Source organism: Mirounga angustirostris, unplaced genomic scaffold, assembly GCF_029215605.1.
Source record: "Mirounga angustirostris isolate CCGP_5_RB_7025 unplaced genomic scaffold, mMirAng1.0.hap1 SCAF_15, whole genome shotgun sequence".
NCBI lineage: Eukaryota > Metazoa > Chordata > Mammalia > Carnivora > Phocidae > Mirounga > Mirounga angustirostris.
Window position 1 is genome coordinate 24,262,656 of NW_026991723.1, and position 27,728 is coordinate 24,290,383.

General features: G+C 41.3%; 1 protein-coding gene across 1 annotated transcript in view; it reads right to left on the bottom strand.

The window, feature by feature from the left end:
• The window catches only part of RASEF (RAS and EF-hand domain containing), an 87,318-nt gene extending 76,278 nt beyond the window's left edge, over positions 1-11,040 (bottom strand). Inside the window, exon 1 of the mRNA XM_064579172.1 lies at positions 10,516-11,040. Within this exon, the coding sequence (XP_064435242.1) occupies positions 10,516-10,937 (422 nt within the window). The 5' untranslated portion in view covers positions 10,938-11,040. The remainder of the gene's footprint in view (positions 1-10,515) is intronic.
• Positions 11,041-27,728: the final 16,688 nt, after the last annotated feature.

Here is a 27,728-nt window from a genome sequence, read left to right on the forward strand (position 1 = left end):
GTCTATTAAGACTCTAACATGACTTTTTTTTATTGTCCTAGTACCTTATTAGGATTGTTACTGGGTTTTTTTGAGTGTTCTGGTTACAAGTGTGTACGATACTGAGTGGTCGGCCCCATCCCTTTTTTTCCTTTTTCCATACGTCCCGTGTGTTTGCAGAATATTACGTTTTTCTGGAATGCATGCACCATGTTGGAGCAGGAATCCCTGCACTGTAATTCATTCGTTAACACCCCCAAGCGAACCCTACCTGCCAGATGTATGTGCTATGCCATGTATCCCCGAGGAGGAGAAGAAAAATATTTCGCATCACACACACTAACACTGGTTTATAGCATTTCTGTCAGAAAACATAACATACGAACGTCCTCAAACATGGATTTTCCAAGCAAATGCCAGGTGACTGTTCTGGAATTCTTCCACCCCAGCCCAGAGCAGACTGTGACTCTGTTCTACGGAGGCAACAATTACGAAGTGACTGTCCCATCGAGCGATGCAACGGCCAGCGGGTGCCGCAACCTCAGTGAGCCCCTCTACCGCTGACAGCAGGGGACCCTTTCATCCCTGCACTCAGGTTTCCGAATAACTCACTTGCACTTTTTTGCTTTATATCCAGACATTTAAAAGACATTCTTGATCAAAGATATCACTATAACCAAATGGCCACTTGAACATGCTCCATAATTTTATCATTGTAAATAATCACAATGGGGTTTCTTGGCTGAACATCTCATAATATGTCCCCAAACTAAATTTTAAAAAATTGAAATTGAAGGGAGTGGTTGCCCTTGGTGTGTGTGTGTGGTGGTCGGTGGGGGGGGCGGTGTTTGCCCGTAAAATGTGTCATTATCTTGAAGTGCCTGGGTGGCTCAGCCAGTTAAGCGTCTGCCTTCAGCTCAGGTCATGATCCCAGGATCCTGGGATCGAGTCCCACATCGGGCTCCCCGCTCCAAGGGGGGCCTACTTCTCCCTCAGCCTGCCGCTCCTCCCCGCTGCTCATGCTCTTTCTCTCAAATAAATAAAATCGTTTAAATAAATAAATAAAAGAATGTGTCATTATCTCAAGTGTTTCTGCTTGCTCACCTAGAAACAACAGGTAAGAGTACATCAAAGGGGCAAAGCTTGTATTTGGGACTACTCAAAACAAAAGACAAAAACTAAGACACAGAGGTTTGGTACCTTCTCAAATTTCTCATCTCTCTAAAAAAATTCCTAATTCTATAGGTTTTTTTCTTGTGGTGAGAAATATACATGAACTCTATCTTCTTAATAAAATTTTTACAGGACCTTATTGCTGACATTATTGTAAAGCAAATCTCCAGGATTTTTTCATCTTGAACGACTGAGACGCTATACCCAGCAAACAGCATCTCCCCATTTTCCCCTCCCTTTGCCCCTACACCTACCATTCTATTTTCTCCTTCCAAGAGTTTGACTACTAAGGATACTTTATGTAAGTAGAATCATGCAGTATTTGTCCTTCTGTGACTAGCTTATTTCGCTTAGTGTAATTCTTCAAGGTTCATCCATGGTGTTGCCTATTGTAGGAATTCCTTATTTTTTAAAGCTGAATGATATTCCATTGTATATATATACTTTTCTTCATCCAGTCATCTGCCAATGGGCACTTAGATTGTTTCCACCTCTTGACTATGGTGAATAATGCTACAATGACCATGGGAATACAGATAATCTCTTCAAGATCCTGATTTCAATCAATTCTCTTGGATACATACCCAGAAGTGGGACTACTGAATCATAGAGTAGTTCTACTTCTAACTTTCTGAGAAACCTCCATACTGTTTTCCACAGTGGCTGCACCATTTTATGTGCCCACCAACAGTGCACCAGGGTTCCATTTCTCCATGCTCACTAGGATGTGTTACTTTCTGGGGTTTTTTTATAATAGCCATCCCAACAGGTATGAGATGATATCTCATTGGGGTTTTGATTTGTACTTCCCTGATGATTAGTGATGTTGAGCATCTTCTCATCCCCGTGAAAAATGTTTTGCCTGAAGAACAAAGTATTCCAACAATGAAAGAAAATACCACCGTGGTACCTCTTGTAACTACATTCCTTCATTTACAATCAGAAGTCATTCCATTCAGATAGATTTTGTTACAAGTCTTAAAAATTATGACATGCTTAAAAACTGTGACATGTCTTAAAAATTATTCCAGCTTCAGGGGCGCCTGGGTGGCTCAGTCGTTAGGCGTCTGCCTTCGGCTCGGGTCGTGATCTCAGGGTCCTGGGATCGAGCCCCACGTCGGGCTCCCTGCTCTGCGGGAGGCCTGCTTCTCCCTCTCCCCCTCCCCCTGCTTGTGTTCCCTCTCTCTCTGTGTCTCTCTCTGTCAAATAAATAAAAAATCTTAAAAAAAAAATTATTCCACCTTCAAACAAAGAGAAAGACAGACATCAGGGTCAAAGGGGTTTTGGACATCCCAGTGCATTCAGAACTCAGCCCTCCTTCCCCAAGGAGGGCCACATAATATTGTACAGCAACATCTGTTGAGCCTGAACAAGGTAACTCTGAAAAGTACAATAATATCCAAGAGCAAAAAAAAGGAGTAAAGAGAGACTATCTTTGGGTCAAAAAATACTACGTACCAACTTGCAAGCAGAAGTAGGACAATTAAAGTCCTAATTTAGGGTACCATGCAATCACATGCTCACATCAACATGGATCTTCAAAGTGAAACTATACCTGACACTTGAATTTACCAGGGCACACTCACAGGTAGGAAACAAGGCATGCACACTGGAAATGGTACCTTTCCCACCTCCATGCTTTGACCTTCACAGAGGATGCAAAACAGCAATTTCCACTTAAAATCTGAATTTTTCACCCTTTTTTATAAGTTGGCATCACTGACAGCACTGGGCCTATCATCCAGCATGATAGTAACTCCATCCTCCCAGGTAAAGTGGAGGCTGGTACTGGGCCCAGACTCTCCTCCACCAGGTCAATGTTAACCACCCTGCCCCAGAGCCTCTGACTTTGTGAGCCTCCCTCCATTACGTGAGTCACACCCCACGCGATGGTAAGAGAAGGGAACCTGGAGGTCATCTGACAGGTGCCCAGAGTCTCTCCCTGGAACTACAGCACCACCACAGGAGCTAGAAGGACATGACTTCTGCATCGAAGACAAGAGGAAACTCTCTGAATTTAGTTCATCTGCTTGATTTCTGACCACCGGCAAGAGCTGGACCCAGACTATCCACCCATGATTCTTCCCACTCTCTATCCTCACTGATGCTGTCACCCCTGGGTAGAGATAAACTGGCCAAGAAACTTTGATTTCTGACAGGGTTCTGTTTTAAAACACCTGGTGCCTAGTGCAGTCCTGGGGGACATGTGGATATGAAACATATTATTTGAAGGAAAGAAGCAAGGAAGGAGGGAGGAAGGAAGGTAAGGAGAAGAGAGGCAGGAAGGACGGACAGATATACAAAAGGCAAGAAGAGTTTCTTCTGTGGATAAATGACAAGACTGGTAGCAATTTACGATGAACTTCTTTCACAGAATTATGCCCCCAAGTGACACAGACAAGACTGATACGCAATGAAAAATAAACTAACGTTTCCAATCCTGTATTGTTTTTGAGAATTTCAAATTCTTTTAGAACAGTCTATCTCATGCTTGATTAACATGCAGACTTTACTTTAAAATGTCTCCTTTGGGTTAGAGTTGATGTAAATATTGTTTATACCATGTTGCTTAACCATGAACAAACATAAACCAGAGAAAAACTTCTTATAGCACCAAAACATTTAGAAGGCCAACATATTTGCAGAATCAATGAAATCAGAATTAGTAACATTCATCTACTCTGAAACAAAATCGCCATCACCCACCTCACTATGGTAGTGCAGCTTGCGAGTGGCCCTTCGGGGCCACACTGATGTGACCAAAGCCCCACCCTCCCGTCACTTTCTACTGAGACCACAGACCACCCAACACGCTGCGTTGTCAGCGACTCTCCACGAGCAGATCATCCATCTACTGTTCTGCCTTCCTCATCGCCCGTAACAATGAATGAAGCAGCTGCTCCTCAATCTTAACCACAAAGGCAGGCTCTGAAACGGTGTGGCCAAATCTGTAAGCTAGGAGTCATCCAGGTGAGTCCAAATGTGCACACATTCGTTTGTATTATATTTCATCAAAATGAAAACAAAAATGTTCAGTCTTCTAAGATTCCCAAGTATTCATGTAAAGATCCTGAAAGGTCTGTGTCTCCTGATCTGAGAAACACTCTTGACATGAAATGTCCACAGCCTGGGGGTATACACCAGGAGGTAGTTTTTCATTGATTATACTGCAATCCCAGGTCCTTCAAGTATCAGAAACTCCTACATACTTAAGAAAGTGAGACAGTACGCTCCTTGGAGGTCAGGGTCAAGTCTACAAAGTCTCTCTAGTGCCTAGGACACTGGCAGGCACATTGAGTGAATAAAAGAAACATGTTTGAGCTACTGCATCTGTAGATCTTTTTATAAGACATACAAAGTCCTTAAGGGTTAAAATTCACTATTCTGCTTTTATAACTGCTCTGACAAAAGCAATTATAATTTGGGAAATCCCAAATATTTACAAGTTAAAGCAATGGAATTCTTTTTTGAGGAACTAATTCTAAGGAAATCATGTGTCATACATATATTCCCCCATGACAACTTCCCTGTGGAAAATAGTGTTTGCTTTCCATTTTACAACCTGATATAAGACTAATAGCATCAGATAGAAGGAGCCTAAATACTCATGATGAGGAATCTCTTCCCATTTCTTGCTTCCAACTACATACTGCAATGGGGAGCTACGTAAGCAAGTTACCCATGAAGCAAGAATGTATACTGTATACACCATTTTAGGAGGAAAAAACCCAGGCATTTGAATCTCTTTCTCATCACCTACAGGGACTCATTTCTGCTGTCAGCCTCCAAACCTCCATTCAAGGCAGATCAGTGCGATGCAGCTACTTCCATTTTTCAAATGAAGTAAGATGATGTAACCCAGGCAGAAATGAAGAAACAGGCAAAAATTTCTCCATGCTCAAAGTGACAGGAATAGTATGACCATGAATTTGAACAGTGATTTCGGAGAGGAGTCAATCAAAACTTCAGGTTAAAAGACAAGCTAAAAGAACAGTCTATTGTACCTGGAGGGTACCAAGGACACCCCATTTTAAGCCTTTTTCTTTGTGTCCACACCATAAGCGCAGGATAAATAATCTCTCATCAAAACCTGAGAACAAAGCACTGAACAATCAGTGAGATTTCACAGTCTGCACAGGGCCTCTAACCATCTGGCCAGACAGATATCCTCCAAGGACAGGATGGCCAGAACATGTTTCTGGGGCCGGGAGGCCAAAATGAAATCATTACCTTGAGATAAAATTCAAAGATCAAAACCAGGAGGGACCACCAGCAAGGAGAGCCCATAAAAGCCAAGCCATGCAGACTCCTACAAAGCCCAGGAGCAAGGCTCACAAGATTCAAGGCAGAGCTGTGGTTTTCTCAACAGACAGGTTTCTCCCATTTAGCAGCAGGGTAATAACACACAGAATTACAATAGAGAGTATACTAAAGAGGAAAAAAGGAAAAGCAACAGACCAACAACACTTAGAAAATAAATATCTATAAAGACTCCACTTCTGAACCCAGAAAAAGCAGAGAATTCTGCAAAGACTGTGGTCAGAACACTGATAGATCCCAAAGCCAGGGCCAGAAGTAAATACCACCCTTAATCAAAAATGGCAAAAACACCCTTAATCTCTTCCAGGACTGGGGTCCAACCCACTGTCACGCCTCAAGGCTGGAATAAGTCTTCATCTCCTTGGATGAACACCAGATAATATTCCTGACCACGTGAGTGAAAAACGTATCTTCAAATACTACAAACACCATCCAAAGCACCAAGATGATCACATTCTGAGGATTTTGAAGAGCTAAAATCAAATAGAGCAAGAGCTGATTTGCCTCTCCCATCTCAAGGTGGCTCATGGCCATGAACTCGTTCGGTGGAAAGAGAGGGGAAACTGAGGCACTATCCTATCTGTCCATCTGTCTGTTGATCTCTGTCTTTCCCTTCCCCTCACCTGTCCCCCTCTCCTGCTCCCTGTCTCCAGCCCTCTCTCTGAGTTTATGTTTCTTTGCCTCCATCTACTCTCTGCCCTCCCATCTTATGAAGCACATTATGGAAGAGAAGGGGGTGCGTGAAGCAACCACGTTATTAGGAAAGAAGGCGATCAGACTGGAAAGGGCTAACGTGGAACCCAAGAAGGGGAAATGTAAAACAAACCCTGACCAGTGTGGAAACTATCCTTCTGCCTACTTGTAGGTACATGTTTTAAAAATGTCCTCCTTAAGTAGGATTGGTGTTCAGCCATTGATCTCTTTCTCTTGATTTTCCTAATCATCGCTACAGTTATACGGATATGCTAAAGAACTCTGTTTTTGACAAACCATATACAGCTCACAAGTCGGTAGTTTGGGTTCTTCTCAATTAAACTTATGGTTTCTAAATGATCAAAATAAAAGCCTCCCCTTCAACAGTGTGTATGTAGGAAGATCAGAAACTATGAGAAACAGCTGACCACACGGGATGGATTTCGGTGTCTGAACAACAATGGCAGCCTAGCCCTGCCTGGCAGGTCACCAATCACACTAAGGCCTATTACATTACAAGCACCACCCTGGCTCGGTCCCTGATCTGGCCACTGTGGCAGTACCCATACCCACGCACAAATCCACTGCGGTGCTGGTATCAGCTGGATCCTCACGTTTCTGTCTGTGAAAACATGCGGTTCTAAGTTGATTTATCAAAGTGAAATCAATTCACAAATAACACTTAAAATTGCAACAAATGGAGCTGAGAAAACTGAAAAGCTTCAGGTCCATCTAGAGGAGAGAGTTCTGCCATCCCACTACCCCTGGTCAAATGTTCACACACACACACACACACACATACACCCTGTTTCCCTCTCCTTGTCAATCTTGGAACACCATGACCAGCTCACACCAGAACATTAAAAAAAGAGAGAGAAAGAGAGAGTATCAACAAAACAAAAAGAAAATGCACATGACATCAACTGCATTCTCAGTATATGAATCAAGGAATGAAAGAACACCAGTTTATTCTGTTCATTTTGCAAACATTTACTGAGCACGTTTATTAAGTACCTACTAGGTACAAAACTCTCTCTCATAACACCCCTGGCACAAGAAATTGGCCCGACTACGTTATTACAAGTCTGTTCTCTATCTCTCACCCAACATTTTCTCCCTATTTCATGGAGTGTTCTTGGCCCTGTACAATCTTCCTTCCTGAATTCTCTTCTAGAACCACATCACCTTGCCCATTCTGGTTTCACCTGTTGGCTGACCTAATTCCAGTTCACTGGGAAGTGGTGATGGCCATCCTGACCCTGTAGATGATTTTCACCTGCCCAGCACAGGCTAACAGGTCACTTGACTACTGGGGACATTCCCCTTTAGGAGAAGGAGTCTTTCAATCTTCCAAGAAAAAACCAACTTGAGAGTGAGCTGACACACATCCCAGAGACCATTTTCATCCTTTCACGGTGCAACCTTATTTCTTCTCTAAGATCACAATATTGGTGACTGGGGGTTTAACCCAAACTTGCTTAATATTTTTATACCAGGAGCTTGAATGGTCTTACAAATGGAAATTCTGTCAACACCACCACATTTTGCCTTATAGAAGCCAAACATTCTTTTTTTTTTTTTTTAAGATTTTATTTATTTATTTGACAGAGAGAGACACAGTGAAAGAGGGAACACAAGCATGGGCGCCTGGGTGGCTCAGTTGGTTAAGCAACTGCCTTCGGCTCAGGTCATGATCCTGGAGTCCCGGGATCGAGTCCCGCATCGGGCTCCCTGCTCGGCAGGGAGTCTGCTTCTCCCTCTGACCCTCCCGACCCTCCCCCCTCTCATGCTCTCTCTCTCTCAGTCTCTCTCTCTCAAATAAATAAATAAAATCTTTAAAAAAAAAAAAAAAAGAGGGAACACAAGCAGGGGGGTTGGGGGGGGGGGGATAAGAAGGCTTTCCACAGAGCAGGGAGCCTGGTGCAGGTCTCGATCCCAGGACCCTGGGATCAGGAGCCAAACATTCTTATATCTGATACCTGATCTTCTCAACCTGAACATGAAAACCCCCTACATAAGCATGGGACAAGAAGCCACCAGGGTTAAGATGGTGTGTCAAATGAGTAACAAAGCCACCAGATGAAATGGCACACTTTCCTAGAGAAACAATTTTCCCACTGGAGGAAAAGTATAATGTTTTATATTAAAATAAGCCCCGATATATCATGGAGTAAAAGGAACAAATATATGACCAAAGACAGCTCCTGGTTGCAGTAGTCTGTTGGGCTATGTCCACTCTATATGGAATTTCTTGCAAATAACCCTCTTGCCTTTAAATGTTCTTTGATGAAATTTTTGAGAAATGGTTCACCCACACTATAAACTTCCTGAGGGCATGAACTACATCTCAGCCTTCTCTTTGTCCCCAGGGACCTAGGGGAGGACCTACAACAGCATCTGGCACAAAATAAGCACTCAATAACGTCTATAGAACTAATTTGACTGAAATAATGCCAACGGCCTTATCGATGACAAAAGATTTTTTACCACATTTGGATGAGAGGAAGGGAAGGTGAACAGCTGTATGAGGAAGTGGAATAGAAGCAATCGAATTTACCAAAAACAGTTACCGGCTGCCATGGTAACAATCAGATGAAGCAACTCAGTTTAGTTCTTTTCCACTTGAACAAGCACAGGAAGGCAAATATTGTACTTGTTAATCTCCAATCACAAGGGGGTGTGACTTAAAACACAAGTCTACCAGGTGACACTGGTGCCCATTAAATTTAATAAACTTTGAAGAGTTTGGAAAGGCATCATGATAATAACAGTATCACCAGTAACATTAAATCCTGGTTTCTATACTGATACTAAGAAGACCATCCTAATCATTTCAAGGTTAAGTGTCAAATATTTGTTGCTGAGACTTGACAACTGTGAAAAGTAGATCTGTGTGTGGGTGTGGGTGTAAACCATGGTGTGGGTTCACCTTTCCTGACTCTTAAAATTGTTACCTTTTATAATTAGCTGGACCCAAACCAAGTTAGAGATAAAAGATAATTCCAAGAGTATAGTTTATAGCGATGCTTACATTTTTCTACTTCCCTGGTAGAGACGTTGTATTTTAACTCATTTGTAAATAATAGAAAAGATGGGTATCACACCCACTTTCTCTACACCATCCGCCTCATACTTGCAGTGAGTCACTCTCCATGCCTTACTCTCTCAACTGGAGGGAGGAGCTGGGCAGAGGAGGAAGTGGGACTCCCAGGCCAGCGGGTTCAAGCTGTGAATGGGTGTGCAAGACCACTCACCCTCTAGGGCTATTTGCTTTTCTGAGTCTTATGACTAAGATATGCAAGCTGCCAGCCAAAATGATACCTTTCAGTTCTTAATAATGACAGCCAGAGCTCCATAGGCTTTCAATCATAATCCAAACCAAGAGCAGAAATACATTTTATAGCATTAACATTTTGGAGTGCCTGAGGAAGAAGTGAAAATAGCAGTTCAAGACATACCATGACAGGAAGGCGAGGACAGATGCAGATTACTCTTGAATAAAACCTGAGCATCTTTCTCTCCGTGCTCTGCCCCTGCGGGCATTCCCTTTCCCCCTGAGAATTAACTTAGTAACTTGGTATCATTTCTGTCTGAGCCAGAGAGTAGAGAATTTATTGTATAATTTTATTTTATTCCATTGTATAAAAAGCAAGTTTTTCAGTTCAACAACATATGGCATCAAATCCCTGCTCTTTCATTAACCAGTCAAGTTCCTTAATGTCTTAAAGGTCTAAATTTCTGGGTCTAAGTTTCTCCATCAATCAGAGAAGAAAATCCACCTCCCAGGGCTGTTGCAAAAATTAAATGAACGAACTCTGTAAAATGCCTAGTACGTAGTAGGTAGGCATCAATGAATACATAAGTCCAGCAATATAAATGCCCAACATGTTTTGTCTTCTGTGTTGTAGGAAAACAACAAATACAAGAACTACTACATATGAAGGACGCCAGTTTGGCAATCGGTCACTCGTAGCTCCGGGGTGCAGCCAGGGGGCCTTGGGAGAAGGTGCGATGAGATATGGGGAGCGCTCCTAAACTCTTGTCTGGGAACCAACTCTGGACGCTGCGGATTTCACTGTGGCCCAGGTAATTAACAAAGTGACCTTTGCAGGGCTCAGAAATGAGCAAGTGAAACTTTCTCCCCAAACCCTGACTCTGAACGCACTCCCTTTCTTCAACTCTAGGGGATCTCCTCTTGGAATAGAGTCCGTGGACGGAGAAAAGCAACTCACAAAGAAAAGTAGGGTCCAGTGGGTCTGCCCACTCCGCGGGTTAAGAGGGAGATGGCAGCGCACCGGGGAGGGCAGATAACCCCATCCTCACCTCCCGCCCTCCAACCCACACACGCACCTGGGGATGAATTTGGCCTCGTCTCCAAGTCGCGCCTGGAAGTCCTGCCAAGCCTGGCCGGGACTCGCCCGACCCCAGGGGGCTGCCAGCGCGTCCCCGTCGCCCTCGTCCTCTTCGCTGTCCTCGGAGTCGGGCCCCGCCTGGGCCGAGGCGGGCGCGGGGTCCCGGGGAGCCCAGCCTCGGCACCGCCCCCCGCGGCGGAACCCACTGAAGCCGCGCGCAAACTCCTGGAAGGTGATGGCACCGTCGCGGTCAGCGTCTAGCCGCTGGAACACGGCCTCGGCGTCGGCCGGCCGCACGCGCAGCTCCGCGCACAGCGCGCCGAACTCCTCGCGCTCCAGGCGCCCCGAGCGGTTCGCGTCGCAGGCGGCGAAGACCGCGCGCAGGTGGGACAGCTCCTCCCGGTCCCCGTCCGCCTCCATCCTGTCCGGCGAGCCTAGCCCGGACGGCTCTGGAGCGCGACGGCGCGCGCGGCCCGCCGGGGCAGCGGCGACGGCGGGAAGTCCGGGGCCACCTGCTGCCGCCGGGAGCCGCGACGAGTTGGCCTCGTCCGGCGGGTTCGGCCACTTGCAGGAATGTCCGGGCGGGGCGGGGCGCCCGCCGGGGGCGGGGCGCTCCGACGCTGGTCCGGCGCGCGGCCCCCGCCGGGCCCGGGAGTCCGGCTCTGAGCGCCCACCCGGGACCGAGCGCCCGGCGGGGCTGCCCTCACGCTGTCCGGGCGGGCCCGGCTCCGCCCAGCCAGGTAGGAGGGGCGCGTGGCGCGGCTTTCCGCGCTTCCGAAGCCCGCTGTCCCTCCTGTGCCAGGTTCCAGCCGGCTGAGCCTGGGTTGGGGCCTCTTGGACTTGGGATACCCGGCCAGAAGCGGGGCTGCAGCGTTAGTGTTACCAGGCCCTGCGAAGTAAACAGTTTGCTCGGGTAAAGCCAAGAGCTAGCAGGAGTGTGCAAAGCTAACTGGACAAAAAGAAAAGGAAGATAGGGGTACGATTCCAAACTGGTTAACGTTATGTGTATTTTAGTCTCTTGTAATTCCGGAACATGAGTAAACGTCCGCATATACAAGTTTTCTTACAAACTAAACTACAAGATTTACCAGAACACCCCATTTTCTGATTTTACTGGCTTTCCTTAATCCATGCCCTTCCAGCATTAAGTTCCAACCGGTTAATACACATTAGAAATCACATAGATCTTCCAGATCCCCGCATCCAAATAATTTTTCTCAGTCCTTGTCTCCACCACCTGAGAAAGAATTAACAACCAAAATGCTTTGGCAGGCAGCGACAGTTAAAGACTAAAGACTTTTTTTTTTTTTTTTAGATAAATCTTAGGGAAACCATATATCCAAGTGCATGTTACCCTTTGATTTTAAACACTTATTTCAGCAGGGCTATTGTTTCTTTAATACTGACTGCTTAATGGGTACAAGATCTTAAAAATTCAACCATTTTGATTTTTTTTTTTTTAAATCTTACCCTGTTTCCAAGAGACCCTCACTCTGTCATATGACTTATACATATGTTCTCTTCGGTGATTCTAACAGCCTGTGAAAATGCATTTGGGTTGTTTTTACTTTATTTACATTATCCATTCCCTCCACGCTTTAGACTTTCTTTTATTTACTGCCATTTCTTTTAGTTATGACTCTGTATTTCCATTTTTATCTCATTCTGGATTTTCTTTATTGCTTATTACTTTGATTTTTTTTATTATGATTAAAATAAAGTAGGGGATTTGACAGACATCCCTCCAGGCTGGTGTTCTTAAACATAAGGCTAAGTGCTAACCATCTGAGGAACTGTTAATTCTTGAATAGTACAATAAACAGGGTCAACGCTCAGCATCTATCAAGCCGTAAATACCACTGATAATCACCATCTGTAAATTTAACTGGTAAATTATGAGAGACATTCCATTCGAGGCCCTGGTCTTAGCAATCTAATTGCTAAGTGAATATAGTTCCATACAAGTGGACATTCATGATGAAATGAATTTTATCATTAGTGCAATATAAATTGTTATTGATTTTGAGTTTATGTGCTTTCCTGTTTATTCTAAAGATTGATTTTTCCATATAAAGGAAGAGGTGGCTAGCTTGGTAATGCCCTTAAAGCTTTAGAAATATCCTTGTTAAACTGAACCTTTGAAGTATTATTATCATTATACTGTTAGCAATTACTAAGTATCTGTAGTTTTCAAAATAGCTGAGTTAATATTTTTAACTGCTTAGACAGAAGTGTTTTCTTGAAGACTGCTCATGCAACTTCATTCCTGAATTCACTCTGACCTCTGCACTCAGTTTCTAAGTTCTTGTATTTTTTGACCCGCTTTGCCCTTTCACTGAGTCCCTTCACTGAAAAGTCATCAAGAAATAAGGATTCTTGCAAATGTCTTGTGTACACACGTTTTCATTTGCAGTGATAATGATCTACTCCAGACCTACTATAAGTTATCTACCACTGCATGACAATACGACAATCACTTAGTGATTTAAAACAGCAACCATTTCATTTGTTCATAATTTCATTGTCATTAACTTGGGCGGGATCAGGTAACATGCACTTGGATATATGGTTTCCCTAGGTAGTTTTTCTTGCCTAAGATCATGCAGTCATGGTGGTTCCACTGTAGCTGCATGGCATTAGAGGGCCTCACTCACATCTGGAAGTTGGTGTTGGCTGTTAGTTGGACCATGTGTCTTCAGGAGGCTATCATAGGCTTTGTTACATGGGGGCAGTGTCCAAGAGGCTAAGTCCCAATGCACAAATGCTTTTCAAGCCTCAGCTTATGTCACGGTTACTGATGTTCCATTGATCACGGCAAGTCAACATGGCCAAGCCCTACATCAGTGTGAGAGAGGACTATACAAGGTCACAGATACAAGGAGATGTACTTTATTAGAGGCCCTTACTGTAACAATATACCATACCTAGGGTACTGGGCTAGTCTCTAAGACATTCTGTCAGGTTCCTGTCCTGCCGACCTTCTGTTCATTCTACACAACCACAACTGGACAGTCCTTCTCAAACACCAATTATTCTGTCATCCTAGAGCTCAGCTGTTCTCAATCTGTGATAATTTTGTTACCCAGGAGACATTTGGCAATGTTTGGAGACACTTTTGGTTGTCACAATTTGTAAAGGGGAAGATGCTACTAACATCTAGTAGGTAGAGGCCAGAGATGCTGCTAAGCATCCTGTCATACTCAGGACTAGCTTCCCATGACAAAGAATTATCTGGCCAAAAATGTCAATAAAGGTTAAGAAAACCTACATACTAGCTCATAAATTCCCAGAGGTTCCCCAATTAAAAGAGAACCAAGGGTAAACTCTTCAACTGGGCAATCAGAGTCCTCTATGATCTAGTCCCACTTCATATACCCAAATATCTCTCCCTTTAGTTTCCATCAGCACTCCTACTATCCCCAAATATGCCACCCTCGATTACATAATTAACATAATAGCTCCTTATGGTCATCACAAAATGTAAATATCAAGCTTCAGTTTTCCCCTCTTCTGTCTAACCAAACCATTTTCCAGCCCCAGTGAAAGAGTTGGATCCTTCCTACCAAAGTTTCCACAATTTCATTGTGACCTGTCACTTACAAAGACATTGCTTAGTGTGGATTATGTCAGCTCAAATAAACAGGCCACAAGAATGTTCTTTTTTTTCATGGTTTAATTTTTCAAGTTAAAATTCCTTGCCATCTGGAATTTGGTTTGGGTCAGGTGTGAGTTGTAGATTTAACTTTATTTTATTTTTTTAAGATTTTATTTATTTATTTGACAGAGAGAGACCCAGTGAGAGAGGGAACACAAACAGGGGGGAGTGGGAGGGGGAGAAGCAGGCTTCCCGCCGAGCAGAGAGCCCAATGTGGGGCTCTATCCCAGGACCCTGGGACCATGACCTGAGCTGAAGGCAGACGTAGGGTTAAGACAAAGTCTTAACGACTGAGCCACCCAGGCGCCCCTAGATTTAACTTTACTATTTTTCTGGATTTCTACCTAGTTGTCTTAACACTGTTTATTCAACTATCCCTTCCCCATGGATTTAAATGTCACTTTTTGCATATACTTAATTCCTCTCTGTATTTGGGTTTATTTCTGGACTTTCTAGTCAGTTCTATTAAGGAATCACATTTGGAAAGGACTCTTGAGCTTATAAAAAGATTCCTAAATTTCCTACTGGGTTGCCTTTCAAAATTTTTTAAGTGTTTGTTTATACATCATTAAGTATATGGCAGAGAAGATCAGGGAAGAGTGAGGAGAAGGCAATGAAGTTTAAGACTAATTTGTTAGGCACAGGTACAAATTGACAACCATCTGAAATTGTCATGTAAATCAGCAAGAAAACAGTTGATTTATAGAAAGAGTAAGGAACCTCTTGTTTATGTAAAACCTGAGATGCTTCTGCAAAGCCACTCACAAGTTACTGAGGAATGCTTTTGAATATCCTCAGCAATGTACTCAGGGGAAGGCCAAGGTTATATAATCTGTCTCTGATTTTTTCAAGAAAGAGGGAGAAGAAAGAAATAGGAAGCAGTTCTTTTCTGTTCTAGCATCCAGAAACGGCGAGTGAGAAATTGGAGATAACAGTGCAACCTTTGAAAGCCAATGAATTGGTAGGTAAAGAGAGCTTGCCTGTATTTATCAGCATGACTTTGAGAAAGATCAGCTTGCTCTGTGGCTACCCAAGAATTTCAGAAATCAGAGATAATCTTGTTAGAGTGTGTTTCTCAAAACAGTGAAAAGATACTACGGTGATCAAATACACTTCTAAAACACAAATAAATTTGGAAAAGAATCCTACTCTATCTCTTCTTGGATAAGATAAAGAAAGCTGTTTATACTTGCTTAAGCTAAAATTTCCTAAATGTATTTGACTATGGAAGTAGGGTTTTTGGTTTGGTTTGGTTTTTGTTTCAGTCTCTGAGGGCTTTCCACCAAGTTAGTGATCTTGAGAAAATACTTCGGGAAACCAATGACCAGAGTAATGAGTCATGAGAAATTATCCCTTTGCCACTATATCATAAATTGACCCAATTTCCTACAACGGGGAATGAGTACCACCCTTTAACCTCCTCTTCACCCAATAAAATGGGAGAGGCTTTTAATGGAAGCCTGTTGTAATCTACACTATAAGATTTCCTTCACGTACAAGAGCCTTCCTCAAAGTCACTTAACGCTCCAGTTACTCTGCCCTAGAAAGATCCAATAAGCCTGTTAAGATGGAACAAGATATCCAAGTAATGGCATACCACTGAGGGACCAATTAGAAGATTCAGAAATTCTCAAACATAGGCGCCCTGCAAGACCTTGAGTCTTAGTTCTCTCATGAATATCTGCCATGGCTTGCTGTTCCTAAGGAAGTTATGAGAAAATTTTGAATATTTTACAAAAAAAGAATGTGTCAGCAAATTTACATCATAGTGATTCACTTACTCTTTATGTAAATCTGGAAAAAGGAGAAAAGAATAATGTAACACCCATATACCCAAAATTGCAAATATGAACATTTTATCAGATCTATTTTTTTTAGAAAATACAGCATTATGGATCGATCCAGATGATCTTCCTCTTTGATTGCATGTTGTTTCTGTAATCAGTATATAGCATTGTTGTGTGTGTGTACATGTTGGCAGTTATCAGACTTCGGGAAATCTTGAATTATAAACAATTAAATAACTCTATAATGTGCTAAACAGTATAAACATCATTTCACAAACCAGAGCAGGGTAGACATTCGGTGCTAGAACTGAGTGAGAAGTGTTGAGCTTCAAACTTCTAATCCCCTTTTTTGATGACCAAGCAAAGCTCCTATGTCATTTTCCCACATTAGAAAACTGTGTCTCTTACATACATCTTGCTTCATTCAGAACAAAAGTTTGCATTATATATGAAGGTAATAGAGAAATTCAGTGCAGTGAAAACAGATCCATCTCAGTTCAGCTTTTGGACAACAAAACAAAAAGCAACCGTGGTAAGCAGAACTCTGCAGTGGCCCCAAATTCCCACTCCTTGGTGTACATGCTCTGTATTATCCCTTCCTTTTCAAAGTGAGCAGATCTTACAAATGCAATGGGATAGTCAGTCTTGTGATTACATTATGTTAAGAAGACTGTCTGAGCAGCCTGGAGGGAGATTCTCCTGCTGGTCTTGAAGAAGTAGCTGCCTTGCTGTGAGAGAGCTCTATGGCTAGGACCTCAGGGGTTAGATTTAATGTGATTACTTTGTCTTTTCTTGAGTTTCCTGTAAATCATTCAGCCTGTACTCTAACATGCCTAGCTCCTTTTGCTCAGCATAATGATTTTAGATTGATTCGTGTTGTTTCAGATTTTAGTAATTCATTCCTCTCTGGTAATGAGTAGGATTATGTCATACATATACACCACAGTGTGTTTATTCATTATTTTTTTTTATTGACATTTGGGATATTTCCAGGTTTTGACTATTATTCATAAAGCTATTATAACCATTACATCCAAGTCTTTGTATGAAGGAACATGTGTCCATTTCTCTTGGGTAAATTCCTAGGAGTGAGATTTCTGGATCATATGGTAGGTATATGTTTAGCTTTATAAGCAAATGAGTAAGTGTTTTCCAAAGTGACTAAAATTTTACATTCCCACCAGTAGTATAAGAGAGTTCTAGTTGCTCCACATTCTTGTCTTGGTGCTATCAGTCTTTTTAATTGAAGCAATTCTAATGGATGGGTATTGGTATCCCATTGTGCTTTTAATTTGCATTTCTCTGATGACTGTGATATTGTATAACTTTTCATATGCTTATCGGCCATTCTTGTATTTTCTTTAATGAAATGTCTGTTCAGATCATGTGTCATTTTTTACTAGGTTGCCATCTTATTGAGTTGTACATGTTCTTTCTATATTCTGGAAACAAGTCCTCTGTCATTTATATGTACTTTGAAAATCTTCTCCCAGGGGCGCCTGGGTGGCTCAGTCGTTAAGCGGCTGCCTTGGGCTCAGGTCATGATCCCAGAGTCCTGGGATCGAGCCCCACATCGAGCCCCACATCGGGCTCCCTGCTCGGTGGGAAGCCTGCTTCTCCCTCTCCCTCTCCCCCTACTTGTGTTCCTGCTCTCGCTGTCTCTGTCTCTGTCAAATAAATAAATAAAATCTTAAAAAAAAAAAAGAAAATCTTCTCCCATTCTGTGCTTTGCCTTTTCATTTTCTTTTTTTTGTTTTTTTTTAAAGAGTTTATTTATTTGTTTGACAGAGAGAGAGACAGCGACAGAGGGAACACAAGTAGGGGGAGAGGGAGAGGGAGAAGCAGGCTTCCCACCGAGCAGGGAGCCCGATGTGGGGCTCGATCCCAGGACTCTGGGATCATGACCTGAGCCCAAGGCAGCCGCTTAACGACTGAGCCACCCAGGCGCCCCGCCTTTTCATTTTCTTAATGGTGTCTTTGAAGAGCAGATGGTTTTAGTTTTGATAAAATTCAATTTATCAGTATTTTATTTTGGAGTTTATATTTTTGTGACCCATCCAGCAAATCTCTGTCTACCTAGAGTTGCAAAGATATTTATGTTTTCTTCTAGAAATGTAGATTTCTCATTTACTATTGCATCTGTGATCCATTTTGAGTTAATTTGTATATTGAGTGAGTTTAAAGTTGAATTTTATTTTTTTTTTTCTATATGGATATCCAGGTCTTCCAGCACTATTTTTTGAAAAAATGATCCTCTCCCCATTGCATCACCTTTGTCAGAAATCAAATGATCATTCATGTGTGGGTCTATTTCTGGACTTTTTATTCTGTCCTATTGACTTGTACATTTATCCTTTCACCAACACCATATGGTCTTGATCACATTGCTTGATAGTAAGTCTCAAAATCATGTAGGATAAGTCCTATAGCTTCGTTATTCTTTTTCCAAATTGTTTTAGGTATTCCTTGGTCTTAGGTATTTCCATATAAATTTTAAGATTGGTTTTTCAATATATACATATATATCTGACATTGTGATTATGTTGAATCTCGTAGATCAATTTTAAGAGAACTGATATCTTAATATTAAGTCTGCCTATCAATGAACATGTTATATCCCTCATTTGTTTGTTGCCAGCATATAAAATTCAGTTGATTTTGGAATTATGACAAACTTGTATTCTGAGACCTTGCTCAACTCACTTATTAGTTCTAGTAGTGATTTGGTAGAATTCTTAGAATTTTCTCCTTTTTTTTTTTTAATTTTTTTTTAAAGATTTTATTTATTTATTTTGAGAGAGAGAATGAGATAGAGTGAGCATGAGAGGGGGGAGGGTCAGAGGGAGAAGCAGACTCCCTGCCGAGCAGGGAGCCCGATGCGGGACTCGATCCCAGGACTCCAGGATCATGACCTGAGCCGAACGCAGTCGCTTAACCACCTGAGCCACCCAGGCGCCCTAGAATTTTCTCCTTTCACAGTCATATCATCTGTGGGAGAAAAAGGATAGTTTTACTTCTTCATTTCCCATCTGTATGTGTTTTCTTTTTCTTGCTTTATTGCACTGGTTGGGACTTCTAGTACAATGTAGAATTACAGTAGTAAGAACAGATCTCCTTGCTTTGTTCCTAATCAGAGGGGGAATCATTCACTCTTCCACTGTTAATTGTAATGTTAACAGTAGGGATTTTATACATGCTCTTTATAGGGTTTAGGAATTTCTTCTCTATTCCTACATTGCTGAGACTATTTATCATGAGTGGATTTTGGATTTTGTTAGATGCTTCCAGCATCTATGTAGATGATCGTGGTTTTTTTCCTTCATTATCCTATTAATGTGGTGAATTATAGTGAGGAATTTTCAAATTTTAGCCCAGCTTTTACTTTCATAGAGAGGGTCTCAGGGCTTCTTCACATGGTCCCTCCCTCAAGATAGTTGGACTTCTTACATGGTGCCTCAGGGCTCCAACAATGAGTGTTCAAAGAGTCTTGGGCCAGGGCTGCAAGGCGTCTTACAGCCTAGCCTCAGAAACCTTAAATGTTAGTTCAGCCACCTTCTATTGGTCAAGCTAATCACTAAGGCCAACCCAGACTCAAAAGGAGGGTAAATAGTCACCATCTCTCAATGAGAGGAATAGTAAAGAATTTTTGGCCATCTTTACTCTACCACACCTTTTTTGCTTTCAGTTTGGCTTTATATTACATCCTTTTTGTTTTCTGTTTTTCTACATCTCTGTTTGAAGTGGGATGGGCTATTTCTCACTTCAGCTCAGTCTACCATATTGACCTGATATCCTCCTCCCCTGCTTTAGACCTCAACTTAGGTATCATTTCCCTGACCATTATGCTTCCCTCTTAAGTGTCCCCATAGGACCCCATTTCCACCCCCATACCTACACACATGTGGATCTGTCCTCCAGCCATACTGTTTCCCAAACATTAAGCATTCTTTTTAAGACTCTCTACTTCCTCCACAATATTCCCTCTACCCAGGATCCTTTCCCTATTTTGCCACCATGCAAACAAATTTCATCCTTTAAATATCCTTTCACAAGGTCAGGCTTCCCAATTTTAGAGACAAGAAAACTAAATCTGAGGTTGAGTGATATGACTAAAATCACACAGCTACTAGACCTAGGATTCAAACCCAGATCACCGGATTCAAGTGCTTCATGTTTCCCTCCATGGCGCAAGTAGCAAATGCTCTCTTGCTCTGCCCCATCCCCTATGCATTCCACCCAACAGTCAGCCCTGAGGCTGTTTCAGTTTGCTTTGCCTGTGTGTCTAGTTAGCTGAGCAATTTGTATCTCCTCTGAAAGTAGTGGTGTTCAAGCCCCCTTGCCATCGATGTAGAACAACTCTGAGTTGACCTGCACAGTTGACCTGCTGGAACATTAGGACTGAGAGTCACCCACTGGGTGATGTTGCTTGATGTCAGTGTTGCACTGTTGCTTATTGTCCTTCCCTTGACTGTTCTACCTGCCCCACTTCCCTAACCTTCCATGTCCACATGAATCCTCATGCCAGCCTCTGGGTAACTCTGGCAAAGACAGTGCACAGCTACTTCCTTGGCATGAAATAGTCACTACAGAGACTCAAGTCAAAGGGCATGGCCTTGTCAGCAGTTTGTAAAAGGACCCTGTGGGATATATGGGCTCCCGAGAAGCCACCACAATGCCTTGACACAAGTCCTGAAGAAATCAACACATTTGGCATCGCTGTATTACATATAAAACCATGGTGCATACAATGAAAATGTATGGCGTATAAGGGAAAATATTGCTTCCAGAGTTAACTGACATATTCTTCTCTCATAAAACATTGAGTGACTCCTCTGGAAAACAGTATGGAGGTTCCTCAAAAAGTTGAAAATAGAGCTACCATATGATCCAGCAATTGCACTACTGGGTATTTACCCCAAAGATACAAAAGTAGGGATCCGAAAGGGTACGTGCACCCTGATGTTTATAGCAGCAATGTCCACAATAGCCAAACTGTGGAAAAAGCCAAGATGTCCATCGACAGATGAATGGATAAAGAAGATGTGGTATATATACAAAATGGAATATTATGCAGCCATCAAAAGGAATGAGATCTTGCCATTTGCAACGACGTGGATGGAACTGGAGGGTATTATGCTGAGCGAAATAAGTCAAAAAGAGAAAGACATGTATCATATGACCTCACTGATATGAGGAATTCTTAATCGCAGGAAACAAACTGAGGGTTGCTGGAGTGGTGGGTGGGGTAGGAGGGATGGGGTGACTGGGTGATAGACACTGGGGAGGGTATGTGCTCTGGTAAGTGCTGTGAATTGTGCAAGACTGTTGAATCTCAGATCTGTACCTCTGAAACAAATAATGCAATATATGTTAAGAAAAAAAAAAGAAGAAGAAGGTAGCAGGAGGGGAAGAATGAAGCAGGGGAAATCGGAGGGGTAGACGAACCATGAGAGACGATGGACTCTGAAAAACAAACTGAGGGTTCTAGAGGGGAGGGGGGTGGGAGGATGGGTTAGCCTGGTAATGGGTATTGAGGAGGGCACATTCTGCATGGAGCACTGGGTGTTATGCACAAACAATGAATCATGGAACACTACATCTAAAACTAATGATGTAATGTATGGGGATTAACATAAGAATAAAAAAAATGTATCTGAAAACAAACAAACAAACAAACAAAAACATTGAGTGACTCAAGAAAAGTAGATTGCAATTTACCAAATAGGAATCTCGGGTAAAAGTTTAAAGACCTTAATACAAATAATACAAACTGGCAAGAAAATACCAATATTTAAAATCTTGTCCTTTTTTATTTTATCATTATGAGAGGGGTAGAGGTGTTTGGCATACAAAAGTGTATTATTTTTGTATAAGATGCCAACACTTCACATGTAATTATTCCTTGATTATCTACCTCTTAACTCAAAAGTAATTTATATCTCACTTTAATTGGGAAAATTTCTGGGCATATTTAACTTAGTGTTTTTTCAATGTCTTTATTACTAGAAATTCTATTTTCCTGAAAACATTAGGGGGTAAAGGCAGAAGTGTCATAAAATCCTTTGACTCTTTTGTAAATCTCTTTTATTTTGCACAGGTCAGAAGTGATGGTGCAGCCAAAAAGATGCAGAATCTTCAACCTAAGAAAAGTGAAAAAACAAGACCCCCGACTATGGGGAGTGGAGACAGTGGAGCCTAGATTCTAAGTAAGCATGGTAAGGGTAAGAAAAGTCTTTATGTTAAGTACTTTATGTTTCTCAAGGAGAAGGGTAGCATCAAACCTGAGAATATCAAGTGCATTTTTAAATTTTGTCACAGTAGTGAGGAATGGCAAGAATATCTGAATTTGAAGACCAGCTATATTCTGAAGGAAAGGGTGTGTTTGACGCTACTGTGACCATCACTGTCCATAAATAAAGTTTTATTGAAACACAGTCCTGCCCATTCACTTTCACGCTAGAAGGGCACAGCTGAGTAGTTGCAATAGACTCACCTGACCTGCAAAACCTAAAATATTTATTCTCTGGCCCTTTACAGAAAGATTTTTCCAACCCTGCTCTACATGAAACAGTGAGGAAAGGACATGTTTCACTTATTCTCATAGCACAAGTTAATACACTGGCAAAGAATCTCCTTATTTTCAAACTAGTCCTCTACCTTCATGCCTCTAAAAATTCCTCAAATCCAATAAAAACGTAACATTTCAATTTACAGGGAAGGAAGTGCAGTCATCCCACAGCAATGGTGGTAGCATGAAGGAAGAATGTGGAAAACTCTATCGATGGTGACTTAGTTAACATTTCTTAAAATAAGGAAATACTGACCAACCAGAATCTTGTGCAATTTGTCTGATGTGTGTGACAGTTAAGGTTTTCAGTTTCTCAGTATTTTAGAAGAATCAATGATAAATTCTTCTTAGAATGTATTAATTTTGCCTTTGATGAAGAATGGCCAGGCCTTGTTTTAGAGTTGTCTAAGACACACTCAACTTTTTCCCAAACTTATATTCTAACAAAAGATAGATCATGTTCTAAGTTCACAATGGATTTCTTCTTAGGAAAGCCTATGAATTTGATCTCAAATGCTCAAAAATTACTTTTAGCTCCAGGGAATGCAATGTGTACATTGTTAGAGACACATTTATATTCACCCAAAATAACAGAGAAATATGTACATTTGTATGTCGCATGGAAATAGTTCCCAATTCTATAATACAAGGAGATGTTAAAATATTAATCTTTTTTTTAAAACGAAGAAAAATTAAAGCTCTTGTTCCCAGAAGTAGAAAATGAGACAAACTAGATCAGTCAGATAGAGATCTGTAAAATTCTAAAACCCTTCCCTATTCCTCTGGAAAGCATTATATAATTCAGTATTCAAAAGATAAGATATTCAAATAAGGCTCTTTTCACCAATACCCTAGAGTCTCAGCTTAGCAATGAAGTAGGACACTAATTTTTTACTAATGTAGTAATTGGAAATACAGAATCAGGATTTCTAACGCTGTTACATGTATTCTTTAATTTGCAAATCTTTAATGTTAAAGAAGATGGGTGAATAAAGTGAAATCTAGCTTAAAAATAAAAGTAAAAGGTCACATTTGCACCACGCAATGAGATACTGGAAGAAGACAGAATTCTTTGCCCACCAACACATTTGTTGAGGAATGCCATACCTTTAGAGATGATTTTGGAAAATAATGTAAATTCCATTATGTCTTTTAAGTTCTCAATTCATATTCTTCAGTAATAAACAAATTATTAGTTAATTTTTATAAGAGATATACAATCAGCAAACTGAATTTCCTCAAACTGTTCCATTATTTTGTTTGTTTTGAAACCTAAAGAGTTCCTGGGCTCCATACAGAAGTATTTGTTCTATGGATTCCTCTATTTCCTGAAAGATTAACTTATTACAAAAATCTCAGATTTCCTTCAAAAAGCTCAGATTTCACAGAGGAGACTAGGATTAATCAAATAATTCTTGAAATATGGGACATCTAAAATGGTAATTTCAACTCTGATAACTCCTTGAATGTTTTTCTTTCCCTGGTTTGTATATCATTCTGGTAAATGGCATTCTAAGGGCAGAGGCCAACATAATTGAAAGGTATCTAAGGTCCCCCAAGTATTTTTCCCTGAACTTTTTAATGAATTTCAGAGTACAAAGGAACTAATATAATTTTTGTGCCATATGAGAAGTCATGAAAACTTGGTTTGGTCTTAAATGAAGTTACCAGAAGCTATTTTCTGGGAAATATTTAATGATTGCTAGAACTCTGTGTTCATAAAATGGAAACAACCCTGAGGATTTATAAATAAGCACAAACGAATGCACAGCTAATACCAAGTTTTCTCTTCATTTTGTGATGACATTTAAGACTGAAAGAGACACAAGTGGGCAAAAATCAAAATTTTCTTACCATCTACAGTTTTTGCAAAGTTTTTAAACCACATCCAGGTGACATTCTTGCAGAAACTGAGTTTCACACATACTTTTTACAAAGTTTTCAAAAATTCGGACCTCAAATTTACCTTGGCCCTGCATGTCCACAAACTCCATCCTATCCCTCCTCAACTACAAGTCCTGCCCTCCCAACCAGATGGAAGCTGCAACTACAGCTCCCTGAAAGAAGTACACACGATGAATACACCTAATAAAATTTCCAGACCAAAAAACAAAACAAAACAAAAAAGCACACAAAAAAACAAAAAAAGGAAAGAAGACAGGGGCAAAGATCTAAAGATGTCAGATTCTATTTTGAGATTCTCTGAGAGATGATAATAGTAGATAAATCCAGAGGGTTATTATGGTGTTGTCATTTTGATGGGTATTTAGTAATCATGAAGTAAAAGCGATCATTATCTTAACATCTGGCACCAGAATTACTCCCAGAAGGGAACTGTCATTGTTTGGGCTAATACCCTGCTAGACTCTTGTAGGGGGAAAGAGTCTGCAGAACAACACGTGATAGTTCTGCCACTCTTCATGGACAGGGATGGGTAAAGAAGACCATGGAGGGGGGGAGAGACAGAAGGCAGAAAAATGGGGCGAGGCCAGAGCCAGCAAGGTGAAGGCTGTTGGTGGGACACTTGAGGATTAGAGAACGTGTTCTCTTTGCTGTGATGTAGGCCCTTCTTAGGGTTCCCTGAAACATTTCTACTGAAGTTTATTTTGCTCACAAATGAGCTAGAAGAAGAGGCTGAGTTACCATTGTCCACGTGAGACGGAGCAGGACCCCAAGAGGCAAGACAAGACAGGAGGGAACTTGAGAGCATAAACCCCACCCCAGAATTTGTCAAAATCGTGACCATGGAATTTTGATAATCTTAAAATGTTTACCTAGATCTCAGGAGTAAAAAGTCCTCTTCCAGGATAAGGGATCCGTGTATAACCTAAATTGCTAATTCTCAAAGGATGACTCCTGGACCAGCAGCATCAGCATCACCTAAGAAATTGTTAGAAATTTGCGGGGGAGGGGCTTCACTCCTGACCCACTGAATCAGAAACTCCAGGGGTGGAGCTCACCAGTCTGTGTGTATGTGTGTAGTGTGTGTGTGTTTTTAAAGATTTTATTTATTTATTTGAGAGAGAAAGAGAGAGAGCGCGTGCATTTGGGGGATGGGACAGAGGGAGAGAATCTCTAGCAGACTCTGCTCTGAGCTCAGAGCCAGATGTGGGGCTCAATCTCACAACCCCAAGATCATGACCTGAGCTAAAATCAAGACTCAGATGCTCAACAGACTGAGCCACCCAGGTGACCCACACCAGTCTGTGTTTTAACAAGTCTTCTGGATGATCCTGGTGCACATAAAAATTGAGAATCACTGATCTTGAACAATGGTTCACAGCCTTGGCCACATATCAGATCCACCTGTGACATGATGATTAACAAATACTGATGCCAGAGAATCATTGTGATTCTACCAACCTAAACAAATTTACTTCTAAGAAACAGATTATTGAAAATAAATCTGTAGACTAAAGTCAAAAATCTCTGGTAAGCAACATTTTTAATTGACCTTCTAGTTGGGTTTCCTAGAAACAGTAATTCTGATTTAACAGAATCCATGTTTGGTATTTATGCCCTCCAAAAACCTTAATTCTTCTGTCCATTTCAGATTCTTCTGCTAGGCTAGTTACCAGGTTTCCATATAAAAATTGGGGGACTGTAGGAAGGCAGGTAAGAGTGGAAAAAAACAAGAAGTTGGGGAAGTTAGGGTAAGTAGGTTTGTAGCAAACATATTTCCACTATCCCCAAAACTGTTGAGAAATGGGACAGTTGTCAATGTCAGAAACCTGAGATGGTCCCATAGAGATAGAGTCATGCCAACAACGTTAAAGGCAAAGTAACTTTCAAACTTAACATCCTAAGTATTATCATCTTTGCTCTCCGGATATAGACCCAGATAATATGTGTGGCCTGTAGTCAGTATCAAAGATTATCTGGGTTGGGGATTTTGAATGTTTCACATAACATACCATGGAGAGTGCTCCTAATGTTAACAAGGGCAAGGGGAAAAGCTTCCTTAGACTGTCCCTGAAATAATTCCCCAGGTTTCATACTGGTGAGAGCACATGTCTCTAGTAAGAAATCTACGCCTTTCAATGTTAAAGAACATTATACATACAAAAAACTCCAATTTCTGTCCTCATCTTTAAAATGGATGTTTTCTCAGGGGTGCCTGGGTGGCTCAGTCAATTAAGTGTCTGCCTTCAGCTCAGGTCATAATCCCAGGGTCCTGGGATTGAGCCCTGCATCAGGCTTCCCTGCTCGGCTAGGAGTCTCCTTCTCCCTCTCCCTCTGCCCCTCCCCCCACTGGTGTGCATGCTCTCTCTCTCTCTCAAATAAATAAATAAAATCTTTTTTAAAAAATAAAATAGACATTTTCTCTAGAGAAATTAATAATTAATTAATTAATTAATAACAGAAAAATTGGAAGACTTTAAATGTCATGATAATATCCATAAATACTGAAATTCTGATATCTCTTTGGATTCCACAGAGTGATTAGGCCAGTGCTAAGGAATAAGTCTTCCCTATAATAATTATGAAAATTCAGAGTTCTTTACAATGGGTTTATTAAAATTGAGTAATGATAATTTTTGCTTTCTTTTTAATAAAATACAATTGAAAGAAGAAATAGCCACCTTAAATAAGGAGCATGAATGTATGTATAGTGAATAATACTTATTATTTGAGTAAAGAAAATTTTAATGATAATGGTATTTATAAACAAATAATAATGCCTAACACAAAGTGCTTTTCAAATATGCTGGGCCCCTGAATCTTTTCCTGAGTTAACTGAGTTAATCCCCACAAAGATCCTGAGGCAGAAACTATCATTTTCATCTTCATGTTATTGATGAGGAAAGTGAGGCACAGAGAGCTTCAGTGTCTTACCCAAGGTCACCCAGGTAATAAAAGAGCTGGGGTTTAGGCCAGGGAATTGGGCTCCAAAGTCCATGCTAAATCAATCCTGCCTCTCAAATGAAACAAATGATTTAGACTACTTGCACAAAAAGAATTAAATGAGTGTTTTCCTGAACACTTTAGTTAGAGATCTTATCGCTTCGCAGAAAAAAAAGTAATCTGCTTCTCATTCCTGAGAGTCTGTTAGTAAATGAGTGGGCAAGACTCTGTTTGATCATTGTTCCTGTTCATTTCTGGCCCAAACCTCAATGATAATGTAAAAGCCACATGACTGCACCACAGGATACAGACCCCCTGCGTGTTTTCATGAGCATGAGAACAGCGTTTCATGTTTT